The sequence below is a fragment of the Spermophilus citellus genome (assembly GCF_964194105.1).
Source record: "Spermophilus citellus genome assembly, chromosome: 3".
Taxonomy (NCBI): domain Eukaryota; kingdom Metazoa; phylum Chordata; class Mammalia; order Rodentia; family Sciuridae; genus Spermophilus; species Spermophilus citellus.
Window position 1 is genome coordinate 229,073,839 of NC_138184.1, and position 27,371 is coordinate 229,101,209.

Genomic DNA, 27,371 nt, shown 5'->3' on the forward strand with positions numbered 1-27,371 from the left:
GATGTGTGTCGTTCCCCAGGGAGGTGGACTCCAAGGTCAGCCCCATGCCTACCTTGTGTAATCTGCACCCAGATGCTCTGAACAGTGAATTGAGCTCAGAGGAAATACCCTGTGTGTGTCGGTGGAATTCACAGAAATCATTCTGCACCCAGCTCAGGCCTCCACCCCTCTTCTCGGCCTCCTGGGTCCATGGGTGGCCCTCCCTGTCTATTGCTGGTCAGGCTCGAGCAGCTGAACCTCCCTCTGGTCCAAGGGCAGGTCTAGACACCAGGTGTTCACAAAGGTGGTGGAGAGGAGGCGGGGCCTCCCTTGCCTGGCCCCCTGTGAGCGGGCATGTTGGATGGGACAAGAGTGGCGTAATCATGCCCAGGGCTGACGATGGTCACCGCTGGTCCTGGAGGCTGCTCAGGTTCAAGGAGAAGGAATGGACGGGCAGCGTCCTGGGGTGCCTGGCCATCAGGGCTGTGTCTGCCCGGCCTTTCCTCCTTCATGGAGCCTGGGTTGCTGCCAGCCCTGCTTCTCAGCTCAACCTTCCCTGAGCTGGATTTGCTCCACCGCTGACCGCAGAAAGCTGGGTTCCCTTCTGCCCTGTCCCTCTGACTCTGCTCAGTCACCGTGATTGCTGGTCACCCCTTCCTCCAGCCTGCAGGGCAGGAGTGACTGAGCAGAATCACCACAGATTGCATTCAAAGGTGCCGATTTTTCCAGCAGACCAGGTGCTGGAGTCTGTTACGGTGCCAGGTGACTCCGCGCACAGTCACTTCTGACCCTCTCCTCCAGCTGCCAAAGGCTCTGGCATATCCTGTAGGAGGCCTGAGACTCCTACAGACCTGACACTCAGCCACCCTGCTCCTTGCTGCTCCTTCCCAGCCCTATCCCCACAGGCAGTGGCAACACTTCTGAGGAGCTGGGAAGATGTCCAAGGTCACAGCATTGCAGGTGGAAGGGACCTGAGGGCTGCTGTGCAGCCCCTAGTGTCACAGATGGGGCATCGTGACACTAGCACAGGACTCAGGGCCCTGTGTCCACTCTCCTTTAGCTCTGTGCTGCAGCCTGGGGCACCCCTGGTGGCAGTGGGGGGCAGTGTCCTCTCCACGGGCTCCGTGCACCCTGAGGCTCTGCTGTCGGGGGCTGGGGTTGTCCCATGCCCACGTCACATTCTGCAAGGAGTCCCCCTGGGCTGCCTGCAGGAGGGTGCTCTAGAGGACAGGGAGAAGCTGTCTGAAAGGAGAAGAGCACATAATGAAGCTCATAATTCCTCCACCCGAAGGTGCCCGGGACATCGGGAGGGGGGGGAACAAACCCGACACCCAGCAGTGAGACCCACTGCGTGCCTGATGGGGGTGAGCGACTGGGAGGGCCTGCATCCTCCTGGAGCGCCTTCACCCCCATCTGCTCTCAGTCCCCCAGACCCTGAGGCTGGCGCCAGCTCCCAGTCTCCCTGCTGTGTCCCCCCAGCAACCATGTCCTCCGGTGGCGGCCACCCCAGCTTCCCTCCAGCCTGTCCCCCATGAGGACTTGCACACGTTCTTTCTCATGCGTCCTCAGGTCCTTAATGCCTCCCAGTCCTGCAGGGTCCAGCAGGCTCGAGATGCACCCGCCCAGTGCAGCCAGACTCCTGTGTGCTGTGACGTGGACAATCATTCTAGAAGAAAACCCAGAAAGGGCTGGCTCACACGACAGGGTTCCCTTTCTCACAGGAGAGCCTCCTGACTGCGAGCGGTCAGCACCGTGATGGCCGCTCTGACTAGGTGTTCTGATTTGGAGCATTGGAGGTGTCTGCCCTTCGCATGTTAAAAACACAGCTCTGTGCTGCAGCCTGGGGCTGCAGTAGAAATTTCTTTCTGGATTGGATTTCAGACACTAGGAGACCCGTCTGTAGGCGACACTGATTAGCCACGTCCCTGTGGGATGGGGCTGAGCCTCGAGTCACTTTCCACCTGAGTCCTTTCTAAGATGCCCCTGTTAAGGTGAGGCACACCTGGCTTAACACATTCTGTCTCCTCAGGGCTGAGTCTTAGGGGGCTGTGTGTCTGTGCGCGTCCCTGGGTCCCTCCTGGTGGGCCTTTGGAGGGTTCTGTCCAGATGTGCCACGCCACAGTGTGAGCTGACTTCCTCTAGTTCTGTTATTAAAATAACGATCTCCAACATAGAATAGTAGTTCCACTCAAAGGCACTCATTAGCAGAGAAAGGGTTTATAAAAGTGTAACAATTATAATAATGGGAATAGGAAATTGAAGGAGATAATTAAAATATAATAATGACCAGCCTTTTCTAAAAAGCATTCCTTAGGCTCATAGTTCTCAAATGCAGACACTTCCTGGGCCGCCATGGAACGCCGGCGTGGGGACACTGCAGGGTCCCTGCACAGATGTGCAGCCCCTCGGGTCCAGCCACCCAAGCTGACCCTGGCTCCGCCCCCTGGCTGCCTGCTCACCACGCTCTCCTTTGTTTCCCTCAGAGGAGATTCTGAAGACCCACATCGCGCACTGGTGGTCTCCCGATGGCACGAGGCTGGCCTATGCCACCATCAACGACTCCCGTGTCCCCCTCATGGAGCTGCCCACCTACACGGGCTCCGCCTACCCCACCGTGAAGCCCTACCACTATCCCAAGGTGAGCTAAGTACCAGGAGCCAGGCCCTGAATGGTTCATGAGCCCCAGGCGCCCAGGAGCGAGGCGGTGGGTAATCAGGCGTGTTGGTGAGCAGGGCCGTAGACACAGGCAAGATCAATTACTTCTCATTACGTTGCATTAAGTTCCCATCTTTGTTGAGTGGAATTTGTTGGCAGGTTTACTTTATTTTAAATAATTGAGTGACTGTTCATCATTTGCATGAGCTTCCCTGGAACCAAAATAAATACATTGCCCTCACGGTGACCCTGGGTGACAAAAATCGTGGTACCACACTTCCTCTTCACGAGCCTTTGAGGACATGACTTCTGAGAAGTCAGAACAACTTCTGGCTGTCCCTGGGAGGGTCTGGCCAGTGTACCTCGTACTTGGTCACTGCTGTGGTCTGGAAGTTTCTATCCCCCAACGCACATGTTGAGATCCTTGCCCCAGGGTGAAGACATTAGGAGATGGACCTCCAGGTGACTACCTAGGAGGTGACCAGGCCATGAGGAGCCCTCATAACTGGGATGAGTGCCTCATAAAAGAGGCTCTGGAGAGGTGACCAGGTGAGGATCCAGTGACAAGGCCCATCTGTGTGGAAGGGGCCCTCACAGACCCCGAGTCTGCCAGCACCTTGATCCTGGGCCTGCAGCCTCCAGAACTGTGAGAGACACATTGCGGCTGTTTAAGGGCTTCCCAGTTTGGGGTGCTTTGTGACAGCAGCCTGAATGGATGAAGACCGTCAATTTCTGACCCAAAGAGCAGCAGAACATCCAGGGTTCTCTGCAAGGCACGGGCATCCAAACTCACTGCATTACCGAACACAGCCTTAACACTCAAGGGGAGGGCCTGGTGCTAAAATGTCAGCCCACTCACCTGTGGGAGGCCGAGGCCAGCAGTGGGATGCAGCTCCTGGCCACTGAAGGGAGCCCCTCCCTGCTGGGCCTCACTCCAGCCTCTGAGAGCCAGCAGTGCCAGCCCCCTCCCCTGAGAAGTCCCTGGACCTACTGGCCTGTGGTTTGCTGCCAGAGGAGCGATGTGTTGGTGGACATTCTCCACCGCTCGCTCACCCCGTGGTTGGGCTGCGTGCACCTTCCCCTTCTAGTCTTCCCTTCCCGTGACGGTTTGCCAAGGCCAGCAGAACTCGCTGGACCTCAGCAGAATGAGCCTGTTGGACGGAATGGGAAGGGGCAGGTTTTCTGGGAAGGGAAAGAATTGTCCTGGTTTTCTCCTTTCTCACTTTAAAGTTCTACATGTGGCTGGCCTGTCCTGCACATGGTGAACGCCGTGCCTAGTGCTGAGTTCCGCCCTCCTGCAGCCCCACATGTGCCTCTTCTGGGGAGGTTCTGCAAGGCTGGGGCGCTCTGCAGGCAGGAGGTCACTCACTCACGTCTCCGCCCTTGGCTTCACAGGCTGGCAGTGAGAACCCCAGCATTTCCCTGCACGTCATCGGCTTGAATGGACCCACCCACGACCTGGAGATGATGCCCCCTGACGACCCACGGATGAGGTCTGTTTTCTTCCCTCTCGTAGGTTAGAGGAGAATTGAGATGAAGGTTATTGTGTGGTCTCCTCGGGACCAGCCTTGTCTCACTAGTAAGATAAATATCCAAGAACAAGGTGCATTTTCTAAAGTGTCCCTTACTGCTTTATGATTGGGTTTCCTGAGGGGAAACATAATGAATCCCAGTCAGCAGGTGCTGCAGCTCAGCCGACATCAGGAGTGCTGACCCCTGGGAGGCTGGGCTCTTCCCAGAGGGCCATGTCTCGGGTGGGTGGCTCTGATGGCACGTGGCACACACTAGATGGCATTCACTGGGAGACCTGGTGCAACCTCCCCAGAAAGTCCTTGGAGACAGAATGTTTTCAAATGGTCCCCATGTCTGGAGCAGCCCCAGAGGGCACCTGTAACTGACCGGCTCCCGCTGGAGCTGGTGATTCCCGCTGTTCTCAGGCCAGATCTCCCACTGGGAACAACCACGGAGCACATCAGCCATGTCACTGACGTGTTATTATCAGTATCTGGGTTCAGTAGGTTTTTTGTTAAGTCAAAACAACTGAGTAGGATCTGCCAAAGTGGAGCCTCCTCAGTATCAGTTCAGCTTTGCCCCCAAATTCAAGCAGCCAGGGGCTGATTACACCACCAGTGTCCAGTTACGTCCCAGGTGGACCTTCCTCTGTTGAGACTATGGGTGGAGACTCCAGCAGGGGGCAGCTCGGGGTGCTGGGGGTCCGCGCGTCCACAGGTCCCCACGGCACTGCAGAGGGGCCTGTTTATGTCCCAGATCATTCATTCGCGGCTTGGCAAACATCCAGCGCCAACTCTGTGTCCCTCCAGCCTGGCTCTTCGTCATTGTCAGAACCTTCTGGCAACTTCTAAAACAAGAGGCCGGGCCCTCTACTCTGGCTCCCGACAGGTCTAGCTCAGTGGTGGATGCCCAGCACCCTCTGAATGGCCTTCACCGCTGTCCTCATCCAACCAGGAACCCGCACAGAGCCGGAGCTCCCCGCTCTTCGCCCTTAATGGGACCTGATGCTGTGGTCCTCGGGAGGGCAGAGCGGGCACAGGGCTGCTGTCCATCAGGGCTGTTGCTGCCCTCTCCCTGCCCTGGATTGTTCCTCCCCCTCCCACAGGAGGACCAACGTCTCCCCAGGGAGGAGGTGGACCTGGCCCCCCGCAGCTGCTCCAGGGCCTGGCTCTGCCGATCTGTCTTTGGCAGGCTGCCCTCAGTGTGCGCTGCTCAGAGGAATCGAATCAGGTTGGCTGATGATGTTTTTCTGGGATAAAACAAAGTTCAGATTATTACTTTGGCTCCTCTCCTGAAGACCCACAGATCTCACTGTTCCCATCCCCGCCAGCCTCCCGGGGCCTGGTCCAGCCAACTCGCTGAATTAATAGGGAAAGTCACCTGGAAAATCTCAGCCATCTGTTGGAGTTAATTGAAAGTCTCATTTAGTCAATTTGGTGATGCTGTTTCCGCAGGCATGATTAGCTTCAAGGACAATGAAAAATCAGCCTCAGTCAGAGCTCGAAGTTTGGATGCTAGCTATTGGACTTTCGGCTCAGCTAAATGAGATGACGTGTTCCACGAGCATTAGGAATTTGTGATGAGCAGATGTTACTTCCCTTACTGCTTCTCTGTCACACATCCTGAGACCTTACAGGCGAGCAGGGGTAGGTCAGAAAGCAGAGACCAAAGGCAAGCAGACAGCTGGTGTTTGCCATCAGGAAACCGAGCACCAGAGTTCAGGGTAATGAAACTGCAGCTGGCAGGGGAAAGGGGTGAGACTTGAAGAACCGTCACTAGTAAGTAAACGATCGCAGGTGTGAGAAGAGCCAGGATGCAGGGCATGTCTGAAGAGGAGGCCACCCCCCTAGAGATGACAGTGTCACAGTTAAGCCAGATGTCCTAGCCTCAGCACTGCTGCGTTTGGGCCCTGGGGAGTCCTTGCTGGGGGCCTGCCCTATGCACTGTAGCATCTCCACTTGTCACTAGAGCTTCCAGGCGATGACCCCCTGGCTTAGGGGGGTGTTCTCCAGCCGACCACCAGGGTTCAAGTTGTAGTTCTGTGACTCGGGCAAGTTGCCCAGGCCTGGGGATAGCTCAGTGGCAGAACCCTTGCCTACCACTAGCCCACGCAAGGCCCTGGATTTATCCTCAGCCTCACTAAAAAGCAAAACAGAAAAGCATTTCCTGTCATCGTGGTTGTGGGGACTGAGGAGATGGCACAGAGCACAGGGCAGGCTCGGGGGCTCATCCAGGCTCTTGGGCAGGTGTTCCGGGAAGGGAAAGAATTGTCCTGGTTTCCTCCTTTCTCTCTTTAAAGTTCTACACTGTGTTCTTGAGAGGCGACAGCTGTGGCCCTCACGGCTCCACCTGACCTGTCTGGGAACGTCAGCCACGCAGAGCTAACCGGCTGTCCCAAGTGTCCTCTGGGCATTGTTGAAGGATGGTTGTGTTTCAGTGATTCTCGGGCTCAGTGAAGGGACACAAGTCACAGCTTTACTTGTAATGGACAAGGGAACCAGCAAGGAGCTAGAACCAGCCCCGAGGGCATTTGAAGAGCCCGGGTACAGGGATTAACAGGGAAGCGCAGGGCTGGGTGACTGGGCCACCTCGGGACACAGCATCCCCAGGTGTACCCTACCCCCCAGAGCTGAAAGTCGCCTCTCCGTCCGCCAGCCCAGAGTGCTCTGGAGGCACACCCATGGCCCTGTGCCCCTTCACAAGGTCCAGAACGTCTTCTGACAATTTCTAAACAGCAGCTCAACCTGATCAAGTCAAAGCAGAGCCGCTCTCCCCCGCACCCACGCAGCCGTCCAGGGCAGCTCCACCTCCAGACCTGTCCCTCCCAGCTGCCCACTGTCCTTGGCAGGGGCCCCCTCCTGCAGGTGCCTCCCCTCTGGCCCCACATCCCCCACCTGGCCTCCGATCCGTCCCAGCCAACCCCCAGGGAGGAGCAGAGTGACCCTGTAAACTGCACCAGGTCACAATGAGCAGATGTGGCCCCCTCTTCTCTCAGGTGACAACCAAACCTCTGCCATGGCCTAGAAGCCTCAGTCATGTGACCCTCCCATCCTGCGACTCCTGGCCCTGCTCACCAGGGTCTCTGTGCAGGCCCACTCTGCCTGGCAGCTCCTCCCCTGAGGCTCAGGCCAGCCCCCCCCCCCCCGGGTCCTCATCAGGCTCACGGCCTCCTCGCAGACCCCCGGCTTCACTTAAGCTGACCCGACCCCTCCTCTGCCCTCCTCCATTTTCTTCATAGAACCTGCAACAGATTTCCCCAGGTACCGTGGGCCTTGGTGTCCTCGGGGAGTGGTCCAGGGCCCCACAGCTAGGACACCCACAGGTATCTGGGTCTCTCTCTCGGTGGCATCGTGTCTGGTATGACCCACGCACCTCCTCCCGGGTCCTTGCGGTGTCTCTGGACCACTCACGGTGCCTCACACCACCTGAGTGCTCTGTAAACCGCTGTCACCCCTTGGGGAGCAGGTGACCAGGAAGGGGACCTCAACGAGGATCCAGGAGGGCGGGAGGCCCGGTCCTGCAGGCTGGGCCCGACTGTTGGAGGCAGGGACAGGGCTGTGCGGCCATCTGCCCTTCCGCACTCCAGCTTTCCCTGGGTGCCTGCTCACACCTGGCTCCCTCGGACAGTGCGGAAGTCGGGCCAGTGCTCTGGAAGCCCTCTGCTGTCACGCACTGTGCCACACGCTGTATTAGGACTTGGGACAAAGATTTGGTGACCTCCCCATGGGGAGCTCATAGTGCAGAGAACTGTGATGGCTCTCAGCCACTAGCCATGAAGAATCATGGCAGGAGCCACCCGTGGGAGCAGACCACCCCCCACGGCGGGCAGTGGAAGTGCTGGGTGGCCCCACGGTGCACAGGGTCCAGGCACCAAGGAAGCTGGCCAGGGAAGTCTGTTTAAAGACAACTAAGCACAGCAACCCCAGAGCCGCCGGGCACAGCATGGGCAGGCGACCGCTGCCCAGAATGCCTGGTCGCCCTGGGAGGAGCCACCCGACCCGCCCAGGAAGCATAAGGCATCTCTCCTGGGGGCAGAGAGGAGCAGAGGCGGGTCATCACGCACACACCGACAGGCTTCTGCGGGCCCACACAGCAGCTGCGCTGACAAAACACATGGTCATTTTTGCTGGTTTCCTCGGGCTCTTCTGCAGCCATGGAGCGGGGTGTTGAATTAAGATGTGGCAGATACTGGCAATATGGTGCTGAAGACGAGTTGAACTGTGCTGCGGCAACAGGCGATGACAGACACTGACCCAGAGAGCAGCTAGAGGTGTAGACCTCTGCTCCCACCCTGTCCCCTGCCCCAGCTATGTAATGACCTTAAACATCATGGTATGAATGTCCAGTGCTCAGCTTCTAATTATTCAGTGATGCTTGATTGCTGGCATTCTTAAGGCAGCTGCTGTTCCTGTGGTCTTCTCTGACCCTAGGCTCTTCCTCCACACGCAATGCCCATGACACAGCCCACACCGACTTAGATATAAAACAACCTTTTTTCTTTACAATTTAAGTAAATCATGATATGTTGACTTTTACTAAGAATTCAGGAAGATCACTGGAGCAATAGAAATACCACAGGATTACAGTGTCCACATTCTTCAGGACCTGAGCCACCTCCACTAGCATCACCTCCACCATCACCACAATCCTCACCTCCACTTCCATCACCACTGTCTCTACCACCTCTATCACTTACACCATCAGCTCTACCAGTACCACGTCTACCATGACCACCCATCCCCACCATCACCATACCTTCACCATCACCACCACCTCCGTCATCACCATCATCACCGCCTCCACCATATCACTTCCACCATGTCACCTCCACCATTACCCCCCAACTCCACATCTCCACCACTATCTGCACCATCACCACCACCTCCTCCATCACCACCACCTCCACCATCTCCACTATCATCATAATCACCACTACTTTATTCTGTTGATGCACTGAAAAGAAAATTCATAGAGTTGGTGCTGATTGTGGGATTCTATGTTCTCCTTATTAGATTTCCCAGCACTTTATAGTATCTGGGAATCAATCTCAGATGTCTGGTGTATTAGTCAGCTTTTCTTCACTGTGACAAAATACCTGAGAAAAACAACTTAGAGGGGGGAAGTTTTATGGTGGCTCACCATTTCAGAGATGGGAACAGCAGAGGAAAGCTGTTTGGCAGCTGGGCAAGGAGGGCTGGGCACATCCCCAAGGATCCACTCCCTTCAGTGAGGTCCTACCTCCTATAGTTTCTACCACCTCCCAATAACCCATCAATCATGAACCCATCGATGGATTAATCCACTGCTGAGGTCAGAGCTCTCATGATCAGCCTCTTTCCCAGCACTGGACATCGCTGCATGGGGACCAGCCCTCAACACTTGAGTGTGGAAGGAGATGCTTCATATCCAAACCACAGCATGTGCATAAGAGGGTTCTGGTGAAGAAATGGAGACAGGTGACTGTCCTAGCCAGTGTGTGAAAGGGCAGCCGATCCATCATTGTGAAGGGGCTGCAAGCCATCCACAGGCCTATGGATGGAGGAGACATCAGAAAATAGCACAGCATTCTGCTGCCCCACCCTCGTAGATGAGGCACCTCTGGTAGCCCGCAAACTCTTTCAGCACAGGACAGCCTTGGCCTATGGAGGCGTCAGTGACACACCAACCAGGTTTCCCAAGCCCCAGCCACAGGGCCACGAGTCAATGGCGGTGACGCGGAGGGTGAGGACAGCTCAGTTTCCTCGCAGCCACAGCAGGAAGTTCAGTGCATGGATCTGGTGGCACCTGGGACCTGGCAAAATTCCCGGCATCAGCGTCTTGTCTGTAGAGTTTCAGAAACGCAGGAGGCGGGGGCGATGCGGCCACACCTCTGCCACCCACAGGTCCTGCAACCCTCTCCCGATGGCTTCTCTTCCTGAGGCTCATGAGGGCCCATTCCTTCCACTTCCTCCACAATGAACTGAGGAGGAGAGGGAGGCCACGGAGGGCAGCCGACCGGGCAGGGTCGCCCTGAGGTCATCGCGGGGCCAGGCCTGCAATCCAGGTTTCCAAACCCAGTGACCCGCGATGTCGTTCACGTCTCCTCTGCCCACTCAAACTCCTTTGTGGCTCTCAGAAGCCTCTGGAAGCACTCTCCCAGCTCCCAGCTGCCTCTGGTATTCGCGTGGTGAGAGAGACCTTCCAAGAGCCTGCTCAGTGCTGCCAATGAGGGTTTAGGACGTGTCCCTGCCCTCCAGACAGTCTGGATGCCACATTGGGCTGAATTACCCCCATCCCTACTTCTGGCCATTGGAATGATCTCTTCCGTCTCCCCAGGACCTGATTCCCAAGTCAGAGAAGGGCTGCGGCACAGTGTCTTGAGCTGAGGACAGTCAATCCCCACTGACCCTCCCCTCCCCACGGCACCTCCTGCCAGAGAGCCGCCAACACCCTCTTGCCCCTCACTGGACTCGCTGCCTGTGGGCCATGCTCACAGGGGTCCCTAAACCTGGAAGAAGCAGGGGCCGTCCCTGGTGGTGCTCAAGGGCAAGGGCCTCTCACGCTGCCTAGCGTATCAGCTGCTAGAATGGCTTACGGACAGAGCCAGCCCCAGTCCAGCGCCCTGCTGGGTGGACACAGGAACTCAGCAAATCTGGATTCAGACAGGGAGAGACTTTAATTGAAAAGAAAGACCCTTGCAAAAGGAGAGTACTCCAACCTCAGAAACCTGCAACAGCTCAACATCGAACTTCTAGAGGGCATCCGGGGCAAGCTGAGGGCAGAGGAGCCCTCAAGGGGGGCTGGACAAGCAGGGGGTGGCCAGGGGAGCAGCTTGCCTAGTTTGAAGCAGACCTGGCAGAGGGTAGCTGGCAGCACCCGGGAGCATGTGGCAACCACAGAATACAGTTCCACTTGAGATCCACCATCAAAGACGCGTTTCGAAGTAGGAACAAGGACTGTCCCAGTGGCCAGTAGACAGGTGGACAGGGCAGGATGGGAATGCTGGAAGATGAGGCAGAACTAGAACCAAAGCCCGAGGGAGGTGGCTGAGAAGGGAGGGAGGAAGAAGCCTCGTGTCACCCTGGCCCTCAGCTGCAGAGAGACCCCCGAGTGGTCTTGACGCTGAGCCAGAGGCTGCAGGCCTGTCAGAGTCCAGAGTGGCCAAAGCAATCAGGACATTTCCTTGTCAGTGTGAGGCCTGGCCCTGGGTGGCCAGGGACAGAGAGCGGCTTCCTGGAGATGGCACCAGGCACATCCACAAGGTGCTCGCTGTCTTTGATCCGCCAGAGCCCAGGAGTCACTCTTCAGGGCCCCCCCCCACCCCACCCCCTGTAAAAGGAGGCCCCAGGCCCTTTGCTGCCTCCTGCCTTTCTGGTTGGGTCCCTCAGGGCTCAGCACTTTTCTCTGGTATTTTAAGGGCCCAATCCCCCTCTTTCATGGGCCGCCATCTCCGTGACAGAGGCACTCTGAAAGGGACAGCTGTGCCCAGGAGCTCGGGGCCTTCTCTGTGTCCGCTGATGCTCAGCAGGACAGAGGCACACTCCATTCCTTCCCCACAGCATTTAACAAAGGCCCCCTTACCAATAAGTGGGTGTGGGAGGGCCATGCGCAGGCCTATGGCAGCCGGTCTAACAGCACCTCGGCTCTGGGGGGCAGGGGCAGACGGCCTGGGGCTGGTCGGAGGAAGGACTGTGCGGAGGAGGTGAGTGCCCTCCATCTCTCCTGCCAGTGCAGGGGCCAGAGCCTCCTGATGGCATCGGCACAGGCAAGCCTGGCCCTGTCACACAGCAGGATGGGGACCTGCAGGGACACGTGGAAAATGCCCGACATATCCTCACATGACTCCAGGTTTAAACAGGAAATGGCTCGTCCATATTGCAGGACAGTGAGCAGGTCACGTGTGTGGGTGCCTGGAGGGAGATGAGGGGTGGGTGGTGGCTGGATGGAGGGATGGGTGGGGGTGGGCGGGCGGGTAGAAGATGGCTATGTGGGGGGATAATGGATGGACAGGTGATGGCTATGTGGGGGGATAATGGATGGACAGGTGATGGCTATGTGGGGGGATAATGGATGGATAGAAGATGGGGATGGACAGGTGAGTGGAGGGTGGTGGATGAGGATGCCTGTGAGTGGTTATAGGTGACAGGTAGAGGGGGGATGGATGGATGGGGGGATGGATGGCAGACTGATGGGCAACAGACAGGTTTGGGGGCATGAAAACGGAGACCTGGAGAAGGGACATGAGGAGACTCGCTCCCACCAATGGATCCTTTCTTGTAAGGCCCTAGAACTGCTGAATGAGGACCCAGGGTCCCTAAGATGTGTTCTCGCGACACTCCTCCCCTCCCTCCCCTGGCAGCCGGCCCTGCGTTCTGGCCAGCCCCCAAGGTGGAAGGAAAGAAGCCTGGTCTGTTCCTGGCCTGTTCCTGGGTTGAAAGTGAGGTCACAGCATGTGCAGCAGCCATACTCCACCCTGAGGTCCTCCTTCCTCAGCTTCGTGGGGTGTGCTCCGCCTGCAGACGTTCTGCACCAATGCTCCTCGACTGGAGGGCAGGCCCGGGCGGGGGCTGTGGGCTTGAGCATCCACGGCACTGTGCTCCATGTCTTTGCGGTGGCCTCTGGCCACCCTCTATTCAAGCTCATCCTTTTTAAACAGCTTTCTGCGGCGATGTTTCCCATCCCAGCTGGATCCAAGGGACAGACGCTGCTTAAGGAAATGCCAAGTTAACTGCAGGCTCTTGGTGCCCCTCGGTAGTGGGGTGCTTCTTCCCTCGCCCTCTCTGGCCACACCACTGTCAGAACCTTCGCCAGTACTGAGAACGCCAAAAAGTGACATGGCACCTGAGTCCCTGTGAGAGCAGCGCTCTGTTAATATTTTACAACAAACAAATGGGCCCATAAAAAATTCATGGCCTCTGTGCGCTCTGTGTGAAGGCGCCTGGCTGGGGTGCAGGGAGCTCTGCCCCCTTCGCAGCCAAGCCGTGCTCCTGCAAGCGCCCCTCCCACGTGCTCCGGGCCAGGGCGCACCCTTCTATTAGAGCAGACCCCCTGCGCTGACACCAATGGCTCGCTCCCCTGTCTCCTTCCAAACCGGGAGCTCCCCTGCAACCGCATCTGCCCATCTCGCAGGGCTCAGGCAGAGCCTGTGGACGGCGCACTAAGCCCAAACTCAATGCTCTCTGAAGGAGGCAGTGCCTTCAGGAGCAGATCCAGTGCCTTAGAATAAAAACTGCGTGGGCAGCACTGCTCCCAGGCAGGTGGCCTTCTGTTAACATCTCAGTACTTTGTTCTCTTTAAAATGCAATTTCAATGATCATCAAGACGTGATCACCCGATTTCTGTGATCACGAAGTCCCTCGCTGTCCATCTCCACGTTGATTGATCCTCACAATTCTTCCCTTAACCAGGCCCGTCTTTTCTTCTGCCTCATGTCCAGCTTTCTCCGGTCCTTTAATTGTGGCCAAGTCCCCCTTTGTCCTAAAGCACTCCTGCCTGGTTACAGCGATTCATTCAAAGCAAGCGTAGGAAGGGCAGAGAGGGGAGTAGAGACCCGGGAGGTGCTTGGAGTTGTCCTCTGCCCCCTGCTCGCAGACTGAGCCTCATCTTAACCCACTGGTCCTCAAACGGAATCCGGAGGGAGCCCTGTTACACCGCCGCTGCTGACCCTGCCCGAGTTTCAGGTTCGAGTCTGCGGGGAGACCAGAGACTTGGGTTTAATGCCCTCCTGGTGCCGCTGGTCAGCCTCAGCTTGAGAACTGCTGACTTGGATCAGTAAGACGGCGTGGGGACTGTCCCCGCTACCTCTTTCTCCTCTGGTGAGGGGCCTCAGCTGGTTCTGCCCCGGGCCTTTGGTCCCATTGCCGTTCTGCCCTCTCTGGGCAGGCCAAGCTCCCGGAGTGAGGCTCCTGACAGGAGTCACTGCCTCTGATTGCTGCAACCGGGGCCAGGCGACACAGGACGGAGGGATGGCCTTCTCCAGCCCATCTTCACCTCCTTGCAGGACACACAAGGGGAACAATCTGGGTCCCGTTGCTACAGGACCGTGTGGCTTCTCCTTACGTGGACCTGAGCAGGGGTGGAGGGTGGAGGACTGGGGGGTGGGCTCAGCACCTGCGTGTATGTGGCGCCCACTGCCACCGCGTGCCAGCCTCGCTCTTCCTCTGCCCAGTCCAGAGGCAGCCGGGGGCAGACACCACTGCCAGATGCCAGCTAGGCTGGCCGTCGGGGTCACTGCAGGACTTCCATGACTCCATGCATTTATTTTGTCATCATTGATTTTTCTTTAGTGTTGATTCTATTTCTTAATTGTATTAAAGTGGCACATATAATACGGGAAGGTAAAATAATACGGGAAGGTCATGTGGAAACTAAGGCTCTTCCCTGGGCTTCTTCTCCCTCCACCCCCGGGAGGTGACTTTCACTCCCTGTGGCTTCCCGGGCTAGTTACCAGCCTGTCACCAGATAATGTGCCCAGTTCACTGTTTCTATTAATGTATGTACTTTATTGTATTTTTCATACGACAAAGAAGAATTCCACACATTTCCTTCTGTACCTACTCCACCTTCTCTGTGTATATGTGCATTTTTTTCTCTAACAGCCACGTTTATAACCAAAATAACATCCTCACGAGTTTTTGCATATCACATCTTAACTCCGAGTTCATAGAGTGAGCATATCAACCCTGCCCTTCCCCCCCCCCCCCCGCAGGCCTCTCCTGTCCCTCCCACCCCCCTCCTGTGTCCTCCTTGTCCCCAGTTAGGCCGCATGGAGGCTGGCGTCTTCACCCTCTGCCCTGTAGCCATAACTCAGCTTCCTTGCTTTCCTGCAGGTGGATTCTAGAAGACTAAAATCCGTGGGCAGCATTCCCATCATCGTAGCTAAGTAACTGCTTTTCGTGGTAGAGCGAGTAGTGCCCCGTGGTCATATTCCTCTTGTTCTCTATTTTTCCTGGACCTTACGTTGTTTCTGGGATTTCCTGAACATTTGATTTTATTACATCCTCTCTTCCCCCAAGTTCTATCAGGCTCTCTTTCTCGCTCCTTTCCCCAACTTCAGCTCTCCGTGCGCCTGGCCTGCTGCAGGATGGCCTGGCTGCTCTCCACAGCTGTGCCCAAGGCCGTCCTGCCCCGCCCCCAGGCGGGCTGTGTGGCCTGGGCCTCGTAGCACCTCGTGGCCTATCTGCAGCACACCTCCAGGTGCCAGTCCAGGGAAGGGCCGCCGGAAGCAAACTCCCTGATTCTCAGATATAGAAGTGTCTCCTTTTTCTCATATTTGTTTAAAACTTCAGCTGTATGTAAAATGAGGGTTTCAAAGGGTCATCGTCCCTCCAGGTCAGGGGTCGCACTCCGCGGGCCCAGCGTTCAGTGCTGCTGCTGCACCTGGTGCTGGTCCCACACTGGTCCCTGGTCTCCTTTCAAGAGCTTCTGGATCATGGAACAAAGATCCAAGTGAGTTCTGCCTTCCTTCTTGCCTCTTGTACCCAAGACTTGGGACACCCCTTCTCCTCTGCATCTCCTGCACACGGTGTTCTTCCTGTGCTGCAAGTCGCAGGCCACCTCCCGGCCTCCGCTCACAGTGTGTCGACCCCTCCCCCAGCAGAGCACCCTGTGGCTCTGGTCCCTCTGTCTGGAGGAAGGACCTGGGGTCTGCGGCCTCCTGCTGTCCTCTGTTCTTGTGGGTGGGAGTTACTCCTTCCCTGTCCCCACCCCTAAGTCTCCGGAGTGAGAAGAAATACGTGGGTGTGAGCTCTCCACAGCCCCGTCAGAGTCCCCAGCCTGCTGGGCAGGACCTGCTTCTCACCTCAAAGTGACCGCAGTACAGAGTGGAATGACCTCAGGTAACGGCTGTGGGCAGGCGGCGAGTTCTGCCTTGCAACCGTCTTCCTTGGGCCATTCTCTGCTTCTTCGTCTTCTTGTTTTTAATACTTAAGCCATTTCTCGGGCCCTGTTGGCGGCCGAAATCTTTGTTTCCCCAGGACTTGGAATGACATCTTTTTAAAGTATTAAATTCATTCTCATGTAAGCCATTGTGTTATAAGGCTGCCCAGAACTTTGGAGGGACGGATGGGACCGTGGGGGACCGTGGTGCGCCTGAGTAGTGCACCTGGGGCCTGGCTTCTCTGTGCTGCCCTGAGAGAGCCCCAGCACTACAGTCAGCGGCACCGTGACTTCCCACGACCTCTTCTCATCTTTGTGGCCATAATAACGCAGGTTGGTAGAGGCCGCCTTGGATTTGCTAGCCAGCCCCACCGCATGCTAGAACGCTGATGTGGCCGTGCCGTGTAAGCCAGCTCAGCCTTTTCTTCTGTCTGTGACTGTCCCGACAGCTTTGAAACGGAGCCCAACACAGTGCACAGTAGGACGGGGAGCCCCTCACTGCTGGGGGCTTTTGAAGAGTGACTCAAAGGCTAGTCGTGTTCTCTGTTGGAGCGGTAATCCGCTTGTTAATTGGAGAGAGTCATTTCTGAGACCCTGGGTGCCATCCAAGTTGAATCACTTCCTTCCTGTGGTGGGTGTGTGCTCAGGGACAGGTGACTACCTGGGATGGGGAGGAAGGTGACCCTGTGTCCCCTGAGATTAGGGGAGGGGAGAGATTAGGGAGGAGCAGGGGGAGAGGAGGAAAAACATGTCCTTTTAAAAATAAGTCATGGTGGCAGAGCAGCCAGGGCCACCTCAGAGCACCACGCGGGCCCTGTGCACTGCTGCAGACCTCACACAGCAGGAGCAGGCCCTCCATCCGGGGTCACCCTGGGGAGGCACTGAGCCTGCCATCGTCCAGGTGCCCCGGCCTCCGCTGAAGGCCTGGTGGTGAAGCTTCCTTGTGGCAACTGCACTTGGTTTTCTTCAAAAATAACCAGAATTCGCGCTGGGGTTGAGGCTCAGTGGTAGAGCACTTGCCTGGCATGTGTGAGGCACGGGGTTCAATTCTCGGCACCACATATGAATAAATAAATAAAAACAAAGGTCCTCAACCACTGAAAAGAATTTAAATTTTTTTAAAATGGCCAGAGCTCACTTGGCACTGAGTCTGATGGCAGAGTGCGGTTCTTAGGGTCAGGATGTGATGGGACATCTCTGCACACTGATGAGATCAATGTAGCCCCAGGGCGAGGCAGGGTCCCGGGGCATTTGGACAGGGATGGGTGGGAGGAGGGGCACATGCCCACAGGACACCCCCCTGTGCTCACTGGGGGAGACAGAGGGCCGAAGAGCTTCCCTTTTAAAGAACTCTTACTACATGATCCTTACAGAGTCTTGGTGTTTATCGTTTCAGGGTTTTAAAATAGGTCTCATATTTCACCACCATAAAACTCTCTAAAGTGCCACAGTTTATCTTTAATTTCACATGAATGAACAAAGTGAGCATTGGAGTCCCCTGTAAAGTTAGTTGTAAAGCTTCCTCAGACATGGAGGGGAGCTACCCGACCCCAGCCAGGGGGTCACCACACCATCCAGGTCACACCCCAGCCAGGAGGCCATCACACCAGCCAGGTCACACCCCAGCCAGGAGGTCACCACACCAGCCAGGTCACCCCCCAGCCAGGAGGTCACCACACCAGCCAAAGTCACCCCCCAGCCAGGAGGTCACCACACCAGCCAGGTCACCCCCCAGCCAGGAGGTCACCACACCATCCAGGTCACCCCCCAGCCAGGAGGTCACCACACCAGCCAGGTCACACCCCAGACTGGAGGACTCCACATCAGCCAGGTCACACCCCAGCCAGGAGGACTTCACACCATCCAAGGTCACACCCCAGCCAGGAGGACTTCACACCAGCCAGGTCACCCCCCAGCCAGGAGGTCACCACACCAGCCAGGTCACACCCCAGCCAGGAGGTCACCACACCAGCCAGGTCACCCCCCAGCCAGGAGGTCACCACACCAGCCAGGTCACATCCCAGCCAGGAGGTCACCACACCAGCCAGGTCACACCCCAGCCAGGAGGTCACCACACCATCCAAAGTCACACCCCAGCCAGGAGGTCACCACACCATCCAAAGTCACCTCCCAGCCAGGAGGTCACCACACCAGCCAGGTCACCCCCCAGCCAGGAGGTCACCACACCAGTGAAGGCTCCCTGGACACTGGGCAGGCTGGAGCCTCATTCTTAGTACAGTGACCCCCACCCACTCAGCTACCTTACTCCCAACTAGAGAAGTGAAATGGAAGAGGATGTAGCACGCCATTCAGTAGCAGGTGTTTCACAACATTCAGAGAAAGAAACGGTGTGGCTGCCACTTCTGGAGGTGGCCTCTCCAGGGCAGTGTCCCCACCTTGCCCTGGCTCCATGCAGGAGGCTTGTGCTGCCTTAGGCGTTTGGTGACCGAGGACTTCAAGTGTGAGCCGGGAACAGCTAGGTTGGCCGCGGAGTTGCTACCGCTGCCAAGGACCCCGGCTGCAGCCCAAGCTCCCCAGGGACATTCTTGATGACTTGTTCCAACAGTGTTGCTAGGGATTTGGTTACCAAAAGGAGGTTTGCATCCACCCGTGAATTTCAATTTATGATGTTTCATGTGCAAAATTAGGACATAGAAAGTTGACAATGACACACAGGCCTATTTGACCCCTATGAAGACTTGTGCAGAACACCACCTTAAAAACCACGAGGACACATAGGATGTTTCCAACAAATGGAAGCAAAACTAGGCTTGTCCCTACTCAGTATGAGGGTCTTGGGGAAAATCTGTCATCCTGGGGCTCTTCCCTTTCCTTCTTGATTTCATGCCCACGCAACGTGTGCTGGCAGAGTGAACACGGTGCCCGTGAGGCTTCACAGGCAGCCTGGGTGCAGACTTCCTGGACAGGGAAGCAGCTCCCAGGCCATCAGTCACTCCTGTCCGTTGTTCCCAGAGCCCTTTAATCCCATGCAGACTGGAAGACCGGCTGTGATACCGCGAAAGATAGAACTTGTTCCATGTGAAGCAAGCCCGAGCTCAGATCTTGAAATATTTTTAAGGATCAAAGTGCAGTAAAATGTTTATGCCTGCAGATGTTCAGAGAGATAACAAATTCCATCTTCCTAAACGCTGCTCCAGCCCTAGGGCAGTGAAACTGCTGGGACCTTGGGAAATGAGGCCCAAAGAGCACATTGTCTGTTGGAGCAGAAGCCAGGGCAGAGGACAGAGGGAGGTCACAGACCTGGTAAACACCCAGCCCGTTTACGGGGAGCAGGGCCTGCAGGTTGGGGAGCAGGTGGTGTGAACACCTGGCTGTGTCTTGAAAATCATTGTGAACTATGCCCAAGTGCCAGGCTCTTTGTGCACGTATCTGGGGTGCTACTCACCACCGTGTCCTCTGCAAATTCCCAGCACGGGCAGGTCCAGAGCCCCTCCTGGCCCCATGCCGGGGACCACCAGGGTCAGACTCCTTCTGTTTGGAGACTCCTCATTGTCATGTACCCTTGATTTAGGGCGTTATTGAAAACTGGTTTATTAGCAGGTAGATTTGGGCAATGCGAGGCCCTCCGCGATTTGATTTCCTGGTTGAGGAGGGCTGGCTCTAAGTGTCGGCTGTTTAGTCCTTTCCGTTAGGATTACTATTCTGTGCAGTGAGACCGCTCCCCTGTTGCCTGGAGATGCACCACAGCTTTTAGTGATAAAAGGTCTTGTGAGTCCACAAAGTAGTGGTTCTAAACAGTAGATCTCATTATAGATACGTTTGGTGTAGGTGATTGAACAGTGTTAGCTGGCTTCTAGAACATTCTTGGCATTCACCTGCCACTCCTTTTGGGCACTTAGTTTCCAGACATTTTCTTCTTCTTAAATGTAAGATTGGGGAGGGGGGTCACACTTTTTTGGAAAGCTCTGGGTGAAAGAGTGATCCAAAGCCCCAGTTTCCCTCCCACTAATTTAGGGGCACAGAGCACAGTGTTACTTTCAGGTTTGGGCAAAAGCAGGCATGTAACACTTAGGAGATCAAGCTCACCTGAAGCAAGAGCCAGCATCCCCAGTCCGACAGAGAACGGCACTGGGTATTTTGACTTTAAGGAAGAGGAGGGCACAGCAGAGCCATGGCAGCCCTCATTAGCTGGGAGCTGGGGTCTCCAGGAAGCCCCTCTCTGGCCCCTCTCTCCCCGCTGCCTGGCTCTTTCTCCGCCCTGCCTCTCATCCCTCCCCACCACTGCCTCTGGAGTTGGGCATTTGCCTGTGGATGAAGCCCAGATCAGCGGTACACCACGTCCACCGGGTGACCTCAGGGCGGGGACATCCCCACCTGGGTGGTGCAGGCAGTGGCTGTCTCAGAGTGCCTGGCTGCCCACACGATCCTGTGTCCTCCTGCATTCTTGACAAACCCACTCTAGAACTGCAGCGGCCTCTGTCTCCACACATTATGGTCATGGACCCTGTCCCCAGGGCTGCGGTGTGACAGGCTCCTGGTCTCCTGTGCTCCCACAGGCTGCTCACTCTGTGCCTTTCTCCTGTGCTCCCACAGGCTGCTCACTCTGTGCCTTTCTCCTGTGCTCCCACAGGCTGCTCACTCTGTGCCTTTCCGTGTTTGCAGGGAGTACTATATCACCATGGTGAAGTGGGCGACCAGCACCAAGGTGGCTGTGACCTGGCTGAACCGCGCACAGAACGTGTCCATCCTGACCCTGTGCGATGCCACCACAGGGGTCTGCACAAAGGTAGGCGGAGGCCCTGGAGGAGTTCACAGGTGGCCCCTGGCTGGGCTGGCTCTGGTGCCACCTGGTGGGCGACTCTGGGACTGCTGCGAAAGCCCAGGATCCCTCCTTGCAGCACCTGCAGACCCTGGTCTCTACCCGGCACCACTGAGTTGCGGAGGAGCCCAGCTTTCTAGCTGATGCTCCAGGAGGGGAAAGGACAGGCTCGGGCGGGAGCCCCGGTGCAGTGTCCCTCAGCCTGGAGAGCCCTTTTCGGCTGCTGTCTCCTCCCCTCAACCCAGAGCCAGGCTCGTCCATCCCCAGGACCTGCAGCCCCAGCAAGGCATCCAAGAGCCCGGGTGACAGCATGTGGTAGAGTCAAGAAAGGCAGGCGCTCCTCCAGGCTGGACACTGCAGCCACAGGGCTGGTCAGCCGGGAGCGCAGGTCCCTGGCCTCGAGTTCTGAGCCCCATGAACACACTCAGCCAGGCCTTTCAGAAACTCTGGGAATGGAAAGTGACCTCAGGGCGGGGACATCCCCACCTGGGTGGTGCAGGCCGTGGCTGGGCCGCCCCAGTGGCTTGTTTCCAGTTGGTCAGGGATTTCCTTGCCTCTTATCTCATTTGGAGGTTCTGGTTTGTTCTGAGGGGCTCCTCCGGAAGCCGGCGGCTGGACACATCTTCTCTGTGCCCAATCAGCATGTGTCAGCTACAGCGCTCCTCCCACCCAGAAAGCCCAGGCTGAAAAGCAGCCACCAAGGAGCCCGTAGGCAGGCCTGTGCCAGCCCCTGGTGCCCTGGGATGGCATCAAGTGTGCCCAACAGCTTCACCCTGTGTTTGGGGCTTTATTTTTGTTGGTGCATCTTTCTGTGCAATCCTGCGAGATCTTTTCTCATATTTTAACAGTTTCAAAGGGTTTCAACCCACCAGGATTGCTCCTTAGAGCGTCAGATTAGATTCTGAGAGTGTTCCCCTGTACACACCAGAACCCTAAAGCAGCGCAGCACCCGAGCTTTGCCTGTAAGTGGGCACACGCCTGGTCAGCAGTGACCACCAGAGGGACACACGGCTGGCCAGTGTGACACCAAGTGGAGTAAGTGCCACCGTCTTCCGTGGGACTCCTCTCTGGCGGGGATTGCACTTGTCGTCAGGGACAGTGGCTCTCTTCTTGTTCAAGAGCACTTGTGTTTGGCACTGAGCCACAGTAGGAGAGGGGGCGCCTCCTTTCCTCTGCCGCGCTGCCCGTGCTCGCGAAGCCACCGTGCAGGAGAGCAGATTGCTTTCTGCACTGTTGACCACGCAGCACAAACAACACAAAACCCTCTCTAATGCTCTTATTTTGTTTCAGAAACACGAGGATGAGAGTGAAGCTTGGCTGCACAGACAGGTAACTGTCCCTGAGGAGTGCTCTCATCCTCCCGAGCCCTCTGCAGGTCCGCGTCTGTCCCTTCCCACGGCTTCTCCCGCCCAGGCACACGGGGCTCCCCAGCCAGGAGCACAGAAGTGTGCAAAGGTCCCGGGATGGGAGGGCAGTGAGACTCTTCCCCTTCTCACTGGAAGCCCCCAGGGCAGGACTGCAGAAGCTGTTCCCTGGAGACAGTAGAAAATCGCTGCTCTTTGGGACAGAGTGTTGGAGAGACCGAGGTTCTCTCATGCGGTCCCTGGGTGAACCCAGAATGATGAGTCCATGAACATTGCCAATGTGACCTAGGCTGGTCAAAGAGAAGGGCAGCCTGGTCAAGACTCCTGCTTATTGCTGGGGTGGTCTTGTCGATGTCTAACCCAAAGGGGACACCGTTGAGACTCACCAGGCCCCTCCTCACAGCCTTCAGGAGCTCTTTAACCTTCAGACAAAGTCAGGAACGTTAGAAGAGGCTGTGGGAGCTCGAGCCTAAAAAGATAAGGACTGGGGCGTGGCGCGCGCGCGCGCACACACACACACACACACACACACACACACCAGTCAAGAGAGATTGGGAGAAGCTAGGGTAAATCAGCCTGTGACAATACTTTAAAAATAAATAATAAACGAACACACAAGAAATCCCCAGCACGACTGCGTCCATTTTCGTAGCAAAATGCCTGAGCGAACCAGTGTGCCAGGAGGAAAGGTCTATTTTGGCTCATGGTTTCAGAGTTCACAGTCCCTGGTCGCTGGGCCCACTGCTGTGGCCTCAGGTGAGACGGTGCCATGTATCCAGGAGCTCGTGATGAGTAGAGCTGCTGGCCTCCTGGTGCCCGAGAAGCAGAGAGAGCTGGCTTTTGTAACGAAGGCCCTCCCCACAAGCCCCTGGAGCCTGAATGCACCAATGGATCACCCCACTGCTGAGTCAGAGACCTCAAGATCCAGTCACCCCAAAACCCACCTCCGAACACTGCTGCACCAGGGACTGGACCTTCCACAGCGAGCTCAGGAGGGACATCAAGATCCAAACCGTAACAACTGGTGTTTTCTTTCTTCATTTCTTTTTGTCTCATTCCAAGCTCTTGCTTTAGAAAGAACAGGTAGGAAAATGTTTAGATATGTTCTTTCTTCCTGTCCCAACTAAGGAATAAAATTGTCTTAAAATCCTCAAGAATTATTGTGGAATAGTACAAACACGCTTTTCTATTGAAACACAAACACGCTTTTCTATTGAAACAGTACCTTCTACTTATGAAAAATAACTAAAGTTGGACAATAAAACTATCATCAGAGGCCCTCCAAGAACATTCTAGCGCTCAGACTGCTATGTGCTTCGTTAACTGTGGAGCTAGCGATCGGTCACAGATTCTGTTAATTATCACAGGGAGAGAGACCTCACAAATGGACATGGCTACTTTAAACACATCTTTTTTTTCTGATACAAAAGAGGAAAGGTTCAATGGGACCACTTTCGTTTCCCTGGGACCAAATTTGGGTGCCAAGTCCAAGCCAAGAAGTTATCAAGAATGAGAGAAAACTCAGGAACCCTAAGACTGAACAACTGAAAGTTGTTGAATGTCACCTGGACCAAGCACCTGCTATCAAAAGTGATGTTTTCATGTTATCAGTTGAAATGTCAGACTGGAAAGAATCATTTTTAAATATCCATTATCTGTATTGTCATATGTTTAGTAAATATTCATAAATCAATTATTAAAACCATCAGTGATAGTTTTCTTAGAAATAGAAAAAACGACCTTAAAATTTACATGAAGCCACAAAAGACCCTGAATTGTCAAAGCAATCCTGAGTGTGAGCTGGAGAGATCACACCGTCTGACTCCAAAACTCACCTGGCAGCCGTAGTGGCAAAACGTGACCCTCGTGACCAAACGGCTTGGTGGTGGTGGAACAGATTCTGTATCAGTGGAACAAAACGGCGTGGGGGAGGGGAGGCAGGAGCGGGGAGAAGACCTCCCTCCAAGGGCACTGCAGACTCAAACGTCAGACCTGAGGCCACCCAACCACTGGCAGAGAACGCGGGGAAGCTCCATGACCACTGGGCTGGGCAGCAGTGTTTTGGATTCAAACCTAAGAGCCCAGGCAATGAGAGCCACAGTAGAGAAATGGGATGGCATCCAACTGAAAGCCCTGCATGGCCCAGGAGACCTCAGGGGAAGAGATGACCTGCCCGACAGGAGGAAAGCCTGCAGCCCGACGTGGGGTTCAGCCCCACCACCTAAGGATCCCAGACAACTCAGTAGGGAGAGACCAAGAAGCTCCGTCCGAAGACGGGCAAGTGATGGGAGCAGAGTTCCTCCAAGGGAGACACAGAGATGGCCAACGGGTGTGTTCAAAAGGCTCAAAGTCATTGGCATCAGAAAATGCAAATTGAAATCTCAAGGAGCTGTGCCTCCGGTCTGGTGGAATGGCACTTGTCGGGAACTGGAGGAAGGGAACAGGAGTGGAAGTTATCAAAGGCCTTAGGGAAGCAGCGTGGAGCCTTCTGGAACAACTAAAATGGACCTCGCGTGATCCAGCAATCCATTCTGGGCGAGAGCCAGAGGGCATGGAGTAAAAACGCTGAAGAGACACCGGAGCTCCTGTGTTCATGGCGGCGTTATTCGCGGCAGGCAAGGTAAGGAGCCAGCGTCCATCAAGAGACCAGGAAAGGTGGGCATTTGGGGAGGTTTCCACCTTACGGCTGTGACCAGGAAAGGAGCCAGACACAAACGGCCACCTGTGGTGTGATTCCATTCCCACAAAGTGTCCAGGGTCAGCAAGTTCCTTAACTCAGAAGACTGCGGGGTCACCAGGTGCTGGGGAGTGGGGACTAACAGCAGTGGTCACCGGTGGAGGGCAGGAGAGGCTGATGGACGACAGGAGAGAGGTTCCCACTCCTGCTTCCCTGTCCATCTCCCAGAGTGCTCCTGGCCGACACCAGGGTTTCACTCCTGGATGGACAGCAGTGCATGGTCCTCGGGGGCTGGGGACCGACCATCCATCTGTCCTCTGCTCCTCTTTTCCTCAGTGCTGCAGAGAGGCCTTGGATCACCAGCTGGACTTTTCTGGTTTTATTGACTGCATTTCTCATGGACAGCAACCCAGGCACAGGGTGGACATCCTGAATGGGATTCAGAAACCAGGTCCTTCCCAGCCAAGCAACTCAACACTTGAAAGTTGCATAGATAAAAATAATCACTCTTTTGGTTTTAAAAGGTAAACTTTAAGGCATTTAGTAGCAAACAGCTAACATTATAATAAACAAAAGCTTAAACTATACAAGTAGCCCTTAGTTTAAAGCCTCACGTTCTGTTAGAGAAACATTCTCCCAGATGCTGTGCTGGGGCCACAGCAAGAGGAGAGGGGACATGTCTGGACATCCTAAGACCATGCATCTGTGTGGAGGCCATGGCTCCCTGGTGAGATCCAGATGCAAACAGCTTCTCATTGCCCCCTTCTTCCCTAAAGGAAAGAATTTGTGCACCCTGCTTTTCAAAGATATTCTTTCCTGTTTCTGCATCCTGCAAGGTGCCGTGATGTGCTGGAGGGTGACTTAGGAACCAAGTCTGGACTTGCCGCCTACTGCCACCAAGCTGGTGGCTGCTTCTTCAGGCTCAGGGGCACATAGCAGAGGTCTGCAGGAACAATCAAGGGAGACCCACGCTGAGGCCACAGTCCCTCGATCATCATCTCCAATGGGTCATCAGAGCTTGCCTCAGCCAGTGTAGGAGAGATGAGGTAGGAAGTCCTGCAGGCCTGAGGCCGCCTGTCTGCCCAGAGGAACCAGTATCCAGGTCCCTGTTGCAGCACCTCTGGGTGAACCACGGCAGCACCGCCAGCCCTCTCTGGGCCTCGTCTCCTGCACTTCTCAGAGTGCAGCAAAACCCACAGAGGGGAGCCAAAAAGAAGAGGCAAAGGCCTTGTGGACGCCAGCAAGTGCCCTGGACTCCAAGAATACCCAGAGCAATGGCCAGTGCCCTCCGTCCACCCCGAGGTCTCCACAGCCCAGCACCTGAGCCTGTCATCTGCTTGAATTTAGTCCTGCGGGTCTGTTTCCTTAACCAGATTTAGGGTCTGTGGTTTCAAGATTTGGGCTGGGAGCCTGGACAAGACAAATATCTGTGAATCGTGGAAAGAATTGGCAGAAATGCTCCCAAGAGCCCAGAGAGCGTGTCCCGCCGACACAAGGACCCCCTCTCCATGGGCCTGCAGTGAATGGAGTCCTGGGAGCCAGGAGTCATACCAGAGAGACTGGGAAGGTCCCCCCAGATCAAAGGAGAAGCAGAACCAGGACTGAAATCCAGACCCCGGTGAGGAAGCCCTGGGCTGCGCACTAGCCACTTCCCCGTGGAGCGGAGTCCCTCGGGGCAGGGGCCTTTGCTGGTGTTCGAGGAGGGTTTCCATGGAGCCGTGAAAGGTCGCGTCCCAATGCCGAGGCTTTCTCGTTGTAAACACAATGCCTCTGGCCAGAATTAATTATACCATATTTAATCTCTGCCAGAAGTACAAACATTTCCCCCCAGAAAACGAGGAATACCGCCTTGTCAGTCCTGCTGTGGGCAAACAGAAGTCCATGGAGAAAGGCCAGTTAATGGCTGGTCTTTCCACTCCCTGTGCTTTTAAATACCCCACTTCCAGCTCTAAATAGAAAAATCAATATTTGCAGATTAAAGGTTTCATTTTATTGCAAATATTCATGAAGATTAAATGTCATTTTAATCACATGTTAGTTGATTTCTCTGGGCACATCATATTTGCATGTGTTCATTCACTGCGGGGAAATGAGTTTCCCCGTGCCAGCTGGGTGTGTTGACCATTTGTCCTCATCCCTGCATCAGCATGGAGCTCCTAGAATCAGGAAATAGATAGGTAGCCAACTAATTGGTGTTCACGGATGGAAACTCTCAACCATGAGCCTCAGAGAGTCGGAGACTGCTGCTGTTGCGAAATCCCCTTTCACCCATCAAAGTGACAGCCACCCTGCTGGGGCGGGCTGGGGCTGAGCGACTGGCCGCTCAGTGCTAGGGGGCCTGAGGACGGAGATGAAGTGACAATACACCCCTCTGGTCTGGAATCCAGGGGCCAGCCCAGGGGAGACGGGAGATGCTGGTTGTTTCCAGGAAAAAGTCTTTCCAGGCTCACTTGCTGACACGGTTCTGCCTTGTGCTGAACTTCCCTGGAGAGGGGAGCCCTGGTGAGCCTTCCTCTAGCTTACATTTTGGAATATATAGAATTTGTCC

General features: G+C 55.6%; 1 protein-coding gene across 3 annotated transcripts in view; it reads left to right on the top strand.

Moving 5' to 3' along the window:
- DPP6 (dipeptidyl peptidase like 6) overlaps nucleotides 1-27,371 on the top strand; it is a gene marked incomplete at its 5' end in the record, with an annotated part of 757,264 nt that overhangs the window by 664,334 nt on the left and 65,559 nt on the right. For all 3 annotated transcript variants that reach the window (XM_081284194.1, XM_081284192.1, XM_081284193.1), the window contains 4 exons: nucleotides 2,463-2,617; nucleotides 4,030-4,127; nucleotides 20,626-20,749; nucleotides 22,073-22,111. In XM_081284194.1, the coding sequence (XP_081140320.1) occupies nucleotides 2,463-2,617; nucleotides 4,030-4,127; nucleotides 20,626-20,749; nucleotides 22,073-22,111 (416 nt within the window). The remainder of the gene's footprint in view (nucleotides 1-2,462; nucleotides 2,618-4,029; nucleotides 4,128-20,625; nucleotides 20,750-22,072; nucleotides 22,112-27,371) is intronic.